We start from the raw sequence: 15,176 nt of genomic DNA, 5'->3' as shown, positions 1-15,176 counted from the left end.
AGGGTACCTAGTAAATACTTAGTAAATGAATAGGTACCATTTATATATTTTTTTCTTTTTTTTTTCCATTTTTATTAGGTATTTAGCTCATTTACATTTCCAATGCTATACCAAAAGTCCCCCATACCCACCCACCCCCACTCCCCTACCCACCCACTCCCCCTTTTTGGCCCTGGCGTTCCCCTGTACTGGGGCATATAAAGTTTGCGTGTCCAATGGGACTCTCTTTCCAGTGATGGCCGACTAGGCCATCTTTTGATACATATGCAGCTAGAGTCAAGAGCTCCGGGGTACTGGTTAGTTCATAATGTTGTTCCACCTATAGGGTTGCAGATCCCTTTAGCTCCTTGGGTTCTTTCTCTAGCTCCTCCATTGGGAGCCCTGTGATCCATCCATTAGCTGACTGTGAGCATCCACTTCTGTGTTTGCTAGGCCCCGGCATAGTCTCACAAGAGACAGCTACATCTGGGTCCTTTCGATAAAATCTTGCTAGTGTATGCAATGGTGTCAGCGTTTAGATGCTGATTATGGGGTGGATCCCTGGATATGGCAGTCTCTACATGGTCTATCCTTTCATCTCAGCTCCAAACTTTGTCTCTGTAACTCCTTCCATGGGTGTTTTGTTCCCAATTCTAAGGAGGGGCATAGTGTCCACACTTCAGTCTTCATTCTTCTTGAGTTTCATGTGTTTAGCAAATTGTATCTTATATCTTGGGTATCCTACATTTATATTTTTTTAAACTTATGTATATGGTGTATGTGAGTAACTTACTGTACTCTATATGCATACAGGAGCCTATGGGTCCAGAAGAGAATGTTGGGACCCCTGGAACTATGGTTACAGGCACCTGTGAGCTTCCTCGTATGGGTGCTAGGAACTGAACCTGGGGCCTCTAGAAGAGTAGTTAGTGTTTTTAGCCACTGAGCCATTATTCCAGCCCTTGAGTAGCATTTTGGTTGTTGTTTTATATTTATGTATTTATATTTTTGAGACAGGCCTTTTCACTGTATCTCTGGCTGTCCTGGAACTTGCTCTGTAGACCAGTCTGGCCTCAAATGACTGTCTCTCTCCTTTACTCCCATTAAAGGTGTGGACCACTTGACACCATAAATAACATTTTTAACAAAATATTCTAGCTGTTTTTAAAAAAGGTTTTAAAATTTCTTTAAGATTTATTTATTTATTTATTTATTTATTTATGAGCCAGGGTTTCTCTGTGTAGCCCTGGCTGTCCTGGAACTCACTCGGTAGACCAGGCTGGCTTCGAACTCGGAAATCCGCCTGCCTCTACCTCCCAAGTGCTGGGATTAAAGGCATGTGCCACTACCGCTCAAGAATAATTTATTTATTTTATGTATATGAGTACACTGTAGCTGTCCTCAGACACCACAGAAGAGGGAGTCAGATCCCATTAAAGATGGTTGTGAGCCATCTTTAATTGTTGTTAGGAATTGAACTCAGTACCTCTGGAAGAGCAGCTAGTGTTCTTAACTACTTAGCCATCTCTCCAGCCCTCTGGTTCATTCTCTTTATGAGTCTGGCTAATGAGATTTTGTAATTTTCCATCTGAGAGGAGGTGAAAGTAAGCTGGAGCTAAGGAGGTATATAGTTAACTGACATGAAGTGGTTGGGGCTTGGGACCTAGTTTGAAGGTGAAGTAATGGGGACTCTTTTGTTTTGGCTTTGTTCAGACCTTTTATACACACAGGCACACACATGCACACATGCCAAGGAGGCCAGAGAGGGATCCTTTGGAGCTGGAGTTACAGGAAGTATGAGCCTCCTGATATGGGTGTTGGAAACCAAGCTTATGTTTCCTGGAAGAGCTGTATTTGCTCTTATTTACTGAACCACCCTCCCATCTCCTGTTTGTTTGTTTGTTTGTTTGTTTGGAGTCAGGATTTCAGTCTGTAGCTCTGGCTGACCTAGAGCTGCATGGCTCTACTCAGCCTTCCTGACTCTGCTCCCCCTGCTGTCAGTACAGGCAACTTGTAGAACAGTTATGAACTGAAGAGCACACACCTATCTAAAATAAACAGCCACCAATTCCAGTTGATTTCTTGAGGAGCTACTGGCCTGATGTTAGTAAATATTCCAGTTTTTCATAAGAACCCAGAGTTTGTTAGATAAAATTTGTGAATATTAAATGATGGCAACAATGTTGTAAAACACTATAGGCCACAAAAAGCATCTGTTGATGAGTGGTTCCTGAGGCTTCCTTTTATTAACTTCTGGTAAAAATACACTCTTGTTCTATGGGATAACTGTCTGGTCAGTGGCAGGCTGTTTATGTGTTTATGTGTAATCTCATAAGATTATGTCACCAAGTCATAATGCCTTAGTTTGTGTATATACACTCTGCAGTGTGTCCTGCTATCCTGTAACACAAGGGCAGGATTGTGACACATTTGTTTTTTTTAGAACAAATTACAAAGACATGCTTGGTTTTTCTAACTCTAGTGAGCTTTAAATTACCTCCTTTTATTAGAAGTAATTGTACATTGCAGCATGGGGAGAGCTGTAAGAGGACTTAGCCAGTTGCTTGGTGCTCAAGTATTGATAGTTGAGTGGGCTGGAATGTTATGGGCAAGGAGATGCTGATGTTATCGTTGATACTAGTGTACAGAAGAGGATTTGTGTGTATGACTCCTGGAGATGAGCATTCTAGTTTGGGTACCACAGATTGCTGGATCCCTGAGGCATTGTTCAGCCATCCTTCAAGGTGGGAGGCTGCTTTAAAAACCAAAAAAACTAAAACCAAGCAAGCAACACAACAATAGAAGGTACATTTAAAAAGTAGAGGAAGAAAATTCACAGCTTATGCAGACCAGAGAGCTATAAAACTCAAAATTTCTCCTATCTGTTCAAAGAGACCACACAAATGGAAAGAAGATAGCCTTGAAAATGAGGATTGTATTATTCTCAGTCTTGTTTTTAAAGAATGTCACAGTTTGAATTGCACTGCAAGAAGCTCTTCAGAGATTTAAATCTAAAGTCAATAAAATTATATGTTTCAGATACTGATTAGGTTTATCTTGAAGAGGAGGGGAAAAGCAAGACTTAGGTTTTTACAGTGTTGAAAAGCCTGCTTATACGGAGCAGGGAGTTACCCTGTCCAGCATGTCCTGATATATGTGTGGGCTGATAGGTGTATGGACCTAGTTCTCAGCCACTGGAGCTGTGAGCTGAGCAGTATCCAGGACAGTTAAAGCTCACAGTGAATGAGGGCGTTGGGGAGCCGCCTCACTTCCATGGTGTTTTGGCACAGCCACAGAATGTGTAGCTAGCATCTGCTTTACTTGCTCTGGAGAGGGAAGGAGGGGACGGCTCTTTGGTTTTCTTTTGGTTAAGAAAGGAAAGACCTCTGCTTGCCTCCATCCCTCCCTCGATTTTCTCCTTCGCTTCCTCCCATACACCCCATCTCAAAATGGTATGTGGAATATGTATTGAGAATATGTATCAGTATTGGGAAGAGAAGAGATAAGCCATCTGGAGTTGGCCCAGACCAGATCAGGCCCAGCATCTCTTTACCAGTGGCAAACCTAGGCTGCCTGTGTTTTGTATATTTTTGAGGTTCCTACAGCTTCCTCTTCATATTGATAAAATTCTAGAGTGGTTTACAGAACAGAGGAGAGTATTTGCATATTTATTATAAAAGATACATTTGAGACCAGCCTAACAGGACTGACTGTGCAGTACAGGTAGCTCCATGCTGGCTTCTTTGGGTGAGCCTCGGTCTAGCACCTCAGTCTGTGGACTGGCCTAGAAGCTCTTTGAATCTACTTTTTTTTCTTTTTGGTTTTTCAAGACAGTGTTTCTCTGTATAGCTCTGGCTGTCCTGGAACTCACTTTGTAGACCAGGCTGGCCTCGAACTCAGAAATCCGCCTGCCTCTGCCTCCCAAGTGCTGGGATTAAAGGCGTGCGCCACCACGCCCAGTGAATCTGCTCTTTTATTTTTATTTTTTTATTACTATACAAGCCTGAGTGATGAACTCTTTGCTCTTTGGTGATTAAGTCTCTAGCATCTGTCCCTTCTGCCCTGAGGTCAGAGCTGGACTGAAAGTGCCAGCCTCTACTACTCATGCCTTTCTGGTGATTAGTACTCACCTTGGAGCTAACCAGGGAGGCCTCTACCCCACCTCTAAGCCACCACTCATCTCAGTATCCAAAAATGTTCAGGGTTCTTATGAGCTATGTGCCAGGAACTGTGGAAAAGACCAAATATATATTCCTCACACAAATAGCAAATTAATTACAGGTCACACTTTCTTTTGATTAGCCAGGAGCAAGAGACAGTCTCATAGGCTAGCTTTAAGCTCATGACAATCTCTTTGCCTCAGCGTCAGTGCTGGGATTGTAGTCATGAGCCATCATGCCCAGCTAAACTCGCAGAGTTATATTGTGTGCCTCGACATGTAGGAATGGTAAGTGATTTTTTTTTTTTTTTTTTTTTTTTTGCTGTGTGTTGTGGAGAGCAGACAATCCTGGCCACGCCCACTGTAGAACATATGCTTAACATAATCGTGAATAGTGGCTAGAGAAAGGTGGCATTTATTCTTTCTGTCGTATTTCTATATATTACATTTTATTACTAGTTGGACATGTGTATTTGATAGGGGTCTCCCAGAGGGTCTGAGTCTGTGGCCTCCATGGGAGTCATAGTGGTCCTTGGGTCAGTTGAATTGTATCGACACTTGGAGCTTTCTCTTTGAGAAGCAAGTGTCTCAGTTGACTGGTTTGTTGAATATGCTTATTCTGTTGTTTTTTTTCCCTCTGACTTAGATTACCAGAGACTGATGACTGTGGCGGAGACAATTACAGCTCTGATGTTTCCTTTCCAGTGGCAGCATGTCTATGTCCCCATCCTCCCAGCTTCTCTCCTGCATTTCTTAGATGCTCCTGTACCATACCTGATGGGCTTGCATTCCAACGGCCTGGATGACCGCTCCAAGTTGGAGCTGCCTCAGGAGGTGAGAAGAGAAGTCAAGTGCTGTGCCACTCACCCTCTCCAGCTTGGGGGAGATGAAGATTCTGGGAGGAGCCCAGCATGGTGCCACCAAGGGCCTTTTGGGGGCGAGTGGGGGGAGGGGAGGCTTGGAGACAGGGACAGGGAACATGAATAACTTCAGGAAAAAATACAGTGAACCGTTAGTCCCAAATTTATATTACTCCATCATCATGTGATGTACCCAGTATGTTTTTATTTTTTATTATTGCTTTTTTTCCCCCATACACATTATTTTTTCAAACATGTTTCTCAGTTTTATTGCCATCTATGGCTAATATATACTTGTATTCCTGGGACAAATTCTGTCCCCCTTAGGACTCTTCATCTTCATTCTCCATGCACTTTAGGCACGTGGGTATATAAAGAAGTTGCTCGGAAACCAGCAGTGTTCTTAATGTTGGAGGAATTGTTTGTGTAAGAGACCCCAGTGTTCTGTGTGTTCTGGTGTGTGGACGCTCTGCTATGTGGCTTTCTCCATCGTTGGAACAGCCTTTGCACTTGAGTTTCTGGCCTCCCGCTGTGGTCTGCTTGGGGAGAAGTAGACAGTGGGAGGCAGGGCACTGACATGCCCTCCCAAAGCAGCTGTCTATGGCCTTAGAGTCCCATTCACCCAGGCCACACAGTTTTGCGGGCAGTTCCTTAGCTGAATATTTTCTACCCTGATTTATAGCAGACAACCTCTGTGGGGGTAAAGAGCTGCGGGTCAGTATTTTAAAAAGTAAAACATTACACAAGATGAGGTAAGAGTAATGGTATCCTTGAAACACACTTTTCTGTTATTCTCAAAAGAACACATGTCCATAGTACATAAAACGAGCAGTAAAGGAAGCATGAGCTCACATTTTATCCCTCAGGTAATTTAGCATTTTAGTTGACATCTTTGGACTATAAGGGGTCTTTAAACTCCGCTGTTGGAGGGGAGTGTGACAGCAGGATGGAGGACCTTACTGTGGTTCTGTGCCAGGTAGCAGCAGGATACTGAGGTGGTAAGCCTGGAGTAGAAAGACACTTTCTGTAGAAGAGTGTTCATTTCTTAGACCCTCAAATTAGAATTCATCAGCTGCAGCCGTATCTTTGGCCATCAGAAGTCTGTAAAAAAGCCCTTTGTTCTTTTTAACACCAACACATGATCTCAGTGGCCTTGAGCAAATGAGAGCCTGAGCTGGTCTGGTGAGGCATCTTTTGTTTTGGCTTCTCTTTGGGGTTTCATTGTCTGAAGATGCAGCCATGTCAGAAAGTAAGCTTGAGAGCATTAGAGTGAGGGAAGGATGTTGTGATCATAAAAAGAGAAAGAACTATAAGAATATGTTCTGGTGGGGTGTGGGGGAGGGGATGCCCATGCTGAGGCATCCCTTCCCCCTGAGGGACCAGACACACCCCAGTAAAGTATAGAATAGAGTTTATTTAGGGCATGGAGAGGGGAGTTAAGAGAGTAGTAGAGGCAGAGAAAGGCAGAGAGAAGGAGAGAGTAGATAAGTGAAAGTCGGCTATGGAGAGAGGGAGGCAGGGAATGAGAAGGGGGACGAGGGGGCAAGAGGCAAGAGAGGCAAGAGTGTAAGAGTGAGAGGAGAGGCCAAGTGGCCCCTTTTATACTGGGCCAAGCCTACCTGGCTGTTGCCAGGTAACTGTGGGGCAGAGCATACCTGGCTGCTGCCAGGAACTGTGGGGGTGGAGTTTAGACAGAATACCAGCAAGGGGCTGTCCCTGTCTTCTCTGGGGACACTCTCAGTAGCTTTCCAGTAGGATCCTATGTGCTGAAGTGCCTCAGTGATGAACTCACAGAGGTACTGAGGGAGAACTGATTTGGCTTGGCATCTGAGGTTGGCAAAGGGCACTGTGGCCCTTTGAAGGAAGAGTTCAGGAGAGTTTTGGGATCTGGAGGATTCATGAGGAATACCTTAGACAGTGGCTGTCTTACCATGCTCCCTTTCATCATGGCAGAGGTGAGCAGAGAACTGATTGTTTGGCTTCAGTGTCTGCCACGTTTTGCATCTTCGCAAAAAAAAGTCACACAGGTGCCGCTGGCGATGCTTGCAGATTTGATCATAGGTTTATAAATTGCTTCAGCTGCCAGCCTGTGCTGAGAGGAAACAGCATGAGACTGTTTTATGAGCCTAGAAGTTAAATGGCCTCTTTTTTCATTTTGCCCTCTTACCCCTCCCTTTTTGGCCCTGTTGTGCAGAATGACGAGTGAAGAGGTCTACTTAGCGGTTCCTGTGTATCTTAGCCACCTCTGAAGTGTGTGCCTGAGCTGTGCTCCTCAGCCACCTCTCATCAGGGCATCCACAGAATTTGGGCTTGATAAAGTTCTTTATAGATGGGGCTGGAGAGATAGCTCAGTGGTGAAGAGCATTGGCTATTCTTCCATTCCTAGAACCCACATGGTGGTGCTAGTTCAGGGGATCTGATGCCCTCTTCTGACTTCCCCAGGTACCAAACACACTTATGATGCCCAGACATGCGTCCAGCCGTATGGGAAGAGGGGCAATGAAGAAAGCATCAAACGCGCCATCCATGATTAGAGGGAGGTTTTTATTGTGAATAAAAGAGAAAATAACCACAGCCTTGTGGAAGAGTCCAAACTAGAGAGAAAAAGAAGCAGACTAGACATGAAGGGCTAGGGAAGTAGGGCTAAGAGGGTGGTAGCAGAAAATATTGTGTTATAAGGAGGATGAGTAGCTGCAGGAGGGCTGAGGGTTTGGGGTGGTGGTGAGAAGGGTGGTGAGGGGCTTTGAAATGTGTGAAAGAGGTCTGAGTGAGGAGCCTGGAGGCTAGTGTGGACTTGGATATGCTGATAACTGCAGGCATAAGTCAATGGAGCCTCTTGTCCCATTTGCCAAAAGCAAGGGAAATGACTCCTTTGGCTGATTTGGAGCCTGTTTTACAAGTTCCTGAGGAATGCTGACTTTTATCTAACCACCGGAAATCCTCCTGTAGGAGCTGGAATTGGACTAAGGCTGGATATGTGTACTGCCTAAGACCTGACACAGGCAAAGCATCCGTACAGATTAAATAAATAAATAAGAATTCTTTATGGACACTCTCTATTTGACTCACAGCAGTGGGAGAGAAGCTACCAAGCATTATTGGGTGGATCTAGATATTTTAGTTGCTTTCCTGATTCTGGTTGGAAAAACTGCCCCCAACCCTCTTTTTAAAAGATGAGCCAAGGGGTAAGAGATGAAAATGTGTGCCTTTCATTTTGTCAGCTTTGTAAAGGACCCTTGACTAGATGAGTTGATTTTGTTTTGATTTTCTTTTTTGATGGCTTGGCCTAAGAGCATTAATAATGTTAAAAAAAGTAGTCTATTTTTAGGTTATAAATATTTGTTGGCCTTTAATTAGGCAGAGTCAACATTATCTAGTTGGAGGAACTCAGAAGTAAGGTTTAAAGTGGTTCTTCTTAGTTTTTGGATGTTTGAGATGGAAAGCTTTCTTTTATCGTCACAGGTTGGAAGGGTGATTGATGCACTCAGCATAAACGATGCAGGGTCCGTTCAAAATGCAGCTGTAGGAGATGAGTTTTATGGATTGACTGTGTTAGCGAGCTTATGTTATCCTCTGCCTGCTTCTTTTAGAACGTAAAGGCTATTGAGACAAGGTTAAACTTGTGTGTCACTGGGACATCATTTGGCATATTGGAACAATGTCTTGCTGAAGGAAGGACCCTTATCTGATGCTATAAGGAAACCTGTTTCACATAGATTAAAAGTTAAATGAGGGGGAGCAGTGAGGCAGCTCAGTTGGTAAAGGTGTTTGCCAACAAACCTGACAATCTGAGTTACATTCTTGGAACCCACCTGGTGGAAAGAAAGAGCCTACTCCTGAATATTGTCTTTAATTTCGTTCGTGCACACACACTCAGTCACAAACACATGTAAATGTCCTATAGAAATATTTGACATCATAATTCTCAAAACCAATACTAGCAGGTATCTCTTTTATATAACTGAGAGAGACATACTCTTAACCTTTAGTAATCTGTTGGAGTGAAGGCCATGCTACATGTCTTGTAAGGACAGATTAATAAAATAAGCATGATCTTCTAATTTATAGTGCAAGAAAATTAACAAGAACAAGGATTTTAAAGTATTAAATTGATCAAGCAAGACCTAAATATAAGCCAAGGTGATAGTGAGCAGTTTTAGCATATGACTGGGGTCAAACTGGGTTCAAATCCCAGTGTTATCAAGTAGTGATCGTAGGCATATGCTTGGCCTGTATCACATTTTTAAATTAATTAATTAATTAATTAATAAGGATGGGTTTTTACCTACATATATATGTATGTCTCTGTGCCTGGTGTCCATGGAGGCAGAAGAGGACAGTGGGTCTGCTGGAGCTGGAGTTATAGACAGTTGGGAGAGGCCATGTGGATGCTGGAAACTGAACTTGGGTCCTCTGGCAGAGAGCTGCCAGTGGTTTTGTCGGCTAAGTCATTTCTCTGGCTCCTGTCTCTGGGTGTTTTGTCTTGTTTTGTTTTAAAGTTTATCTTTTCAGGTTAGTCCAAGACTGCCTGAACTCTGTAGCTCTATGCTAGCCTGAAACTCTTAGTGGTTCTCCTGCCTCGGTTTCCCCAAGTACTGTGATTATAGCCATGCATATCTTCTTTAGTCAGTTTCATCTGTAAAATAAGACTGGATGGTGACAAGTCCAGCCATTACTCTGAGTGCTGACTACTTCTGAGCCTGAGCAAGCACTGTAACAGTCAAATCTTTTTTTTTTTTTTTTTTAAGATTTATTTATTGCTATATGTAAGTTCACTGTAGCTGTCCTCAGACACACCAGAAGAGGGCGTCAGATCTCATTATGGATGGTTGTGAGCCACCATGTGGTTGCTGGGATTTGAACTCAGGACCTTCGGAAGAGCAGTCAGTTCTCTTAACCGCTGAGCCATCTCTCCAGCCCGTAACAGTCAAATCTTGAGAATTAGGAGTGAAGCCTAGAAGGGGTGAACACAAGTGCTCAGCACTGATGCCAGACTTTGACACTTCTCACGAACCGGAATCCATTGATTTGTGAAGCTTTTGAATGCCACTGCCATCTTGGTTTCACAAGTACTTTTAGCTATTTCCCCTAGCATTTAATTCTGGGGAAAGAGCCATGTTTCTAAGGTTTTATTTTAGAAAGCAGGAGGGAGCTTGGGTGGAGGGACTGTCTCGTTGCCTGCCCCATCTTTACTCCGCACCTCACATCTGTCAGTTGATCACCCCTTGTCCTTTCTAAAACCTCTCTCTCTGGGCTCCACTTGTTTACACCTCCTGTTTTCATTTCCAGGCTAACCTCTGCTTTGTGGATGTTGACAACCACTTCATTGAGTTGCCAGAGGACTTGCCTCAATTTCCCAACAAACTGGAGTTTGTCCAGGAGGTCTCTGAGATCCTCATGGCCTTTGGCGTTCCCCCTGAAGGGAACCTCCATTGCAGCGAAAGCGCCTCAAAGCTGAAGAGGATCCGAGCTTCTGAGCTTGTGTCTGACAAGAGGAACGGGAACATTGCGGGCTCCCCTTTGCACTCCTATGAGCTCCTCAAGGAAAATGAAACTATTGCTCGGTTGCAAGCTTTGGTCAAGAGGACTGGAGTGAGTTTGGAAAAAGTAAGATGTTGGAACTAAGTTTGTGACAGATTGGATCTGTGTTAGAGTGCTGTGTTCGAGTGCTGTGTTCGAGTGCTGTGTTAGAGTGCCTGTGGAAGCTGCGCTGAGGATGAGAAAAGACCCAGATACTTTTTTTTTTTTAAGTTTTTCTAGTCAGGTTTCTCTGTGTAGACCAGACTGGTCTTGAACTTAAGAGCCTGCCTCTGCCTCCCAAGTGCTAGGATTAAAGGTGTCACCACCGCCCAGCCGATAGTGCACATCTGTGAGCAGTGAAGGGATGGACCAAGTGGGAGACTGAGCACAAGCAGCTCTTCTAGCAGTTGTCACTTGATCTAAGTTTTTTTTCTTAAGATATTTATCTATCTATCTATCTATCTATCTATTTAATGTAAGTACACTGTAGCTGTCTTCAGACACTCCAGAAGATGGGATCAGATTTCATTACGGATGGTTGTGAGCCACCATGTGGTTGCTGGGATTTGAACTCAGGACCTTTGGAAGAGCAGTCGGCGCTCTGAACCACTGAGCCATCTCACCAGCCCCTAAGTCTTTTATTTATTTATTTATTTATTTATTTTTTATTTTTTATTTTTGGTTTTTCTTTTTTTTTCTTTTCTTTTCTTTTTTTTTTTTTTTGGTTTTTCGAGACAGGGTTTCTCTGTATAGCCCTGGCTGTCCTGGAACTCACTTTGTAGACCAGGCTGGCCTCGAACTCAGACTGCCTCTGCCTCTCGAGTGCTGGGATTAAAGGTGTGCGCCACCACGCCCGGCACTTGATCTAAGTCTTAAGTCTGGGTGGCTTCTTGTGCAGGTCCGGGAGAGCCTGTTGCCATCTGTGTGAAATTCTGCAGAGTGAATGGGAAGAACTGAGGACCTTTCATATCCATTGCCCTGTGACCCAAGATTCAGAGCCTAGTCTAGAGCCCAGCTGCAGCTTAAACCAGATCCTGCAGTGCTGAACTCCGTCCAGGGCTACACCTGGCTTTCCAGTTTCTGGATTTGGTGATATTAAGCTTTCTGTGCTTTCTGCCCATGCCTTTACCTTCCCCATTCTCATTGCTGAACACCTTTGGTTAGGTAAATATGAATGTTAGGTTGATGTCATGATTTTGTGGGACTTCCTTTTTTAGGGGTCAGCTATTTCGTTTCTCTTCTATAAAGTACAGCAGAATAAAAATTTTTTTTACCAGTTGAATAGAGAAATATTTAGGAAGATTAAAAATGTATCTCTTTTTTAAAAAGAACAAGCCTTGAAAGGTAAGAAAAGTAATCCCCGGTCTGTAAAGAAAACCCAAAGAAAGGTAACACCTGGAGCAGGCCAGAGCCAGAGCTCGGCCCAGGCCTCTCCTTGTTGGGGAAGTTTGCTCCTTTTGTTCCTTGGCTGGATTGCACTCAGTTTACCACGACTGCATCTCCACTTAGCTTGTTGTTGGATGCCTGCCTTCGGGTCGACCTCCTCTTTTCTCCATCTCAGAATCTCTCCTTTTCCTCTTCCCTTTACTTCCTACCTGGTTGCCAGGCAAGAGTCAACTGCTAAGCCAAATCTCTTTAACTTCTAGACTCCCTCCCTTTATATTTCTTCCCATTTTTACTTTAGTTCTCACCTTCTCACCATTTGCTGCTAAGACCAATAGGGAAAAAATCAGATGAATTTATTTCTTGGCATAAAAGTATAATTGTTCATATCTTCACCTGACCCTCCTGCTTTTTTTAAAGCTGGAAGTTCGTGAAGATCCCAGTAGCAATAAAGATTTCAAAGTTCAATGTGATGAAGAAGAGCTCAGGATTTACCAGCTAAACATTCAAATCCGGGAAGTCTTTGCCAATCGCTTTACTCAGATGTTTGCCGATTATGAAGTGTTTGTCATCCAGCCCAGCCAGGATAAGGAGTCCTGGTTCACCAACAGGGAACAGATGCAGAACTTTGATAAAGTAAGTGAGACCCTGCGGGCAGGTGCACATGAGACACCTTGCAGCTTGAAGAAGTGACTGCATATGACATCACTAGAAAAGTCAAGTAGAGAGGCAGGCATACAGATGATTACGGTTAGGTGATTTACCTCTAGCTGGTGCCCCTTCCCCTTGTTTTGGTTTTGTTTTGCTCTGTGGTCTTTAAAAGGACTCTTTCTCTAGGCAGAGGTGTATATGTAGTTGAATGTCTGGGCTAGCTGTGTCAGATTTTTGGGAAATTGAACTTTTATGAGTGTTAACAAAGGGGAGGAGGGTTGTAATTGGCTTTTCATAAGGACGTAGGATGCTTCAGAGAAGATTTGTCACACTTCAGCTCTTGGGGGTGTTGCCTGTGATGGTCAGGGCTGCTCTATTCTCTTCTCTGTTGTTGACTGCTTCTCTTTGGTTCCACTAGGCATCCTTCCTGTCAGATCAGCCTGAGCCCTACCTGCCCTTCCTCTCAAGATTCCTAGAGACCCAGATGTTTGCATCTTTTATTGATAACAAGATCATGTGTCATGATGATGATGATAAAGACCCTGTCCTCCGGGTCTTTGACTCAAGGGTAGACAAGATCAGACTGTTGAATGTTCGAACACCTACTCTTAGGACATCTATGTACCAGAAGTGTACCACTGTGGATGAAGCAGGTGAGGCCTCCTTGGCCACTGGGACCTCATTGGTAACATGTCCCCTTTCCTCAACATGTATGCTTTCCTCATGGTTTGCCTTTGAGTATGTTATCCATGGCCTGCAGTGTTCTTCCTATTTATTTATTTATTTATTTATGGCAGGGTCTCTATGCCCTGGCTGTCCTGGCACCCACACTCGTAGAGCCCCACCCGCCTCTGCCTTACCACAGAGACTGAAGGTGTGCAGCACCATGCTTTGCCTTCTTCCTCAGTTTTTTTGTTTTTTTCTTTTGGTCTGGAAACTGGTTTTGAGGCAAGAGTCTCTCTTGACTGGCCTAGAACTGCTATTTAAGCCAGTCTGGCCTTGAACTCCTGTCTCTCAAAGTCACTTTTAAAATCAGGATTCCCCATCCTTTTCATTCCCCATAAAGTGTATTACACTTGAAAATGGCCGCATTGGAACAGCTGAGGACAGTGAGGCTAGAGATCTGGCCACCCGAGGCTCTCCTATCTGTGTAAGAGTGAGCAGTCAGTTCTCAGCCCGTCTGTAATTCATGTATTGAATCTGCAGCATGATTGAGTTACTCTTGCCTGTTATCAGAAGATGTAGTGTCATAGGTCTACTGGAATATAGGGTTTAAGCTATGGAATGAAGAGCTAACCAGCCCCCTCTTTAAAGGCTTTTTCAGAAGAAGAGGTGTCATGGTGTCAACTGTGCACTTTGTTCCCCAAGCACCAGAGCTCTCACTGCAGATACACTAGAGCAGGCTTCTTGTCACTGATCTTGAATCCCCAGCCTTTGGAACTGCTCTAGACCCAGTCTAGGCTTCTTCTGTATGTGCCCCAGGGCAGTTAGCTGAGACATTTGTAAGAATTACTTCATCTATTTCTAATTCTTAGGGACTCCTGTCCTTCACTGCCCAATGGACAGGATGTTTTCCTGTTAGTGTATATTTCAGACAAGAGGGTAAAAAAAAAAAATCAGTCTTTTTACTCTATCTTGGTTAGAAGTGAAAGAGGAGTTATTTCTTAAAAAAAAAAAAAGGTTGACTTGAATTTTTTATTTTGAATCTCAGAAAAAGCAATTGAACTACGTCTGGCAAAAATTGACCATACTGCAGTTCACCCACATCTTCTTGACATGAAAATTGGACAAGGAAAATATGAACCTGGCTTTTTCCCTAAGCTGCAGTCTGATGTGCTTTGCACCGGGCCAGCCAGCAACAAGTAAGTGAACCGTAGAGATTCCCCAATGATCATCAGGCACTGTTGTCACTGACAGCCAGAGTCTAAGCTAGCGTTGGTGTACACGGAAGACCTCGGGGGTTTTCTTAGTGTTTTATTATTTTGTGTGCACGAGTATTTTGTCTGCATCCATGCCTGTGTACCACTTGTATGGCTGGAGGCCAGAAGAGGACAAAGATCTTGAGCTGGAATGGCAGATGGTTGTGAGCCGCCATGTGAGTACCTAGAATTGAACTTAGGTCCTCTGGATGAAAGGCTGGTGCTCTTAACCACTGAAGCCATCTCAGTATTTAAAGAATTTAAGAAACAAGTATGGATAAGACCTAAACTATGTAGGTGTCAGGGTGTCTTGTCAGCTTTTGTCTACACTGTACACATTGGGTAACTCTTACAAATTGGATATTCCCGGGACTTGCAAGCAGCCAGGCAGCCGATGGGTTAAAATGACCTATGTGAACCCCATCTAACAGACAGCTATCTAGCTTTATGTCCTTAAACAGAGGTGTTGGGAATAACTGGCCCTGACTGAAGGTCAGGATGGTTGTTTTTTTCCCCAGACAGCTTTGTATCTGCATGTGGAGCTTTGGTAGTTAATTGGAGACAAATGAATGTGGAGCTTTGGTAGCTAATTGGAGACAAATGAACGGCTCACTTTGGGAGGCCTTCTCTTTTGTTCTCTCACTGATTTTTTTTAGCTGCTCACCCCACAGCCTTTGCATTGCCTCTGTGGCTTCCTGTGCTCAC

The 15,176-nt window shown here is 43.8% G+C and overlaps 1 protein-coding gene across 2 annotated transcripts in view; it reads left to right on the top strand.

Moving 5' to 3' along the window:
- Positions 1-15,176, top strand: part of Dennd5a (DENN/MADD domain containing 5A) — a 66,691-nt gene that overhangs the window by 28,672 nt on the left and 22,843 nt on the right. For both annotated transcript variants that reach the window (NM_001311139.1, NM_021494.1), the window contains 5 exons: positions 4,785-4,972; positions 10,288-10,605; positions 12,322-12,537; positions 12,971-13,205; positions 14,264-14,414. In NM_001311139.1, coding sequence (NP_001298068.1) covers positions 4,785-4,972; positions 10,288-10,605; positions 12,322-12,537; positions 12,971-13,205; positions 14,264-14,414 — 1,108 coding nt within the window. The remainder of the gene's footprint in view (positions 1-4,784; positions 4,973-10,287; positions 10,606-12,321; positions 12,538-12,970; positions 13,206-14,263; positions 14,415-15,176) is intronic.

Source organism: Mus musculus, chromosome 7 (assembly GCF_000001635.26).
Source record: "Mus musculus strain C57BL/6J chromosome 7, GRCm38.p6 C57BL/6J".
NCBI lineage: Eukaryota > Metazoa > Chordata > Mammalia > Rodentia > Muridae > Mus > Mus musculus.
This window is presented reverse-complemented; position numbering and strand designations above follow the sequence as displayed.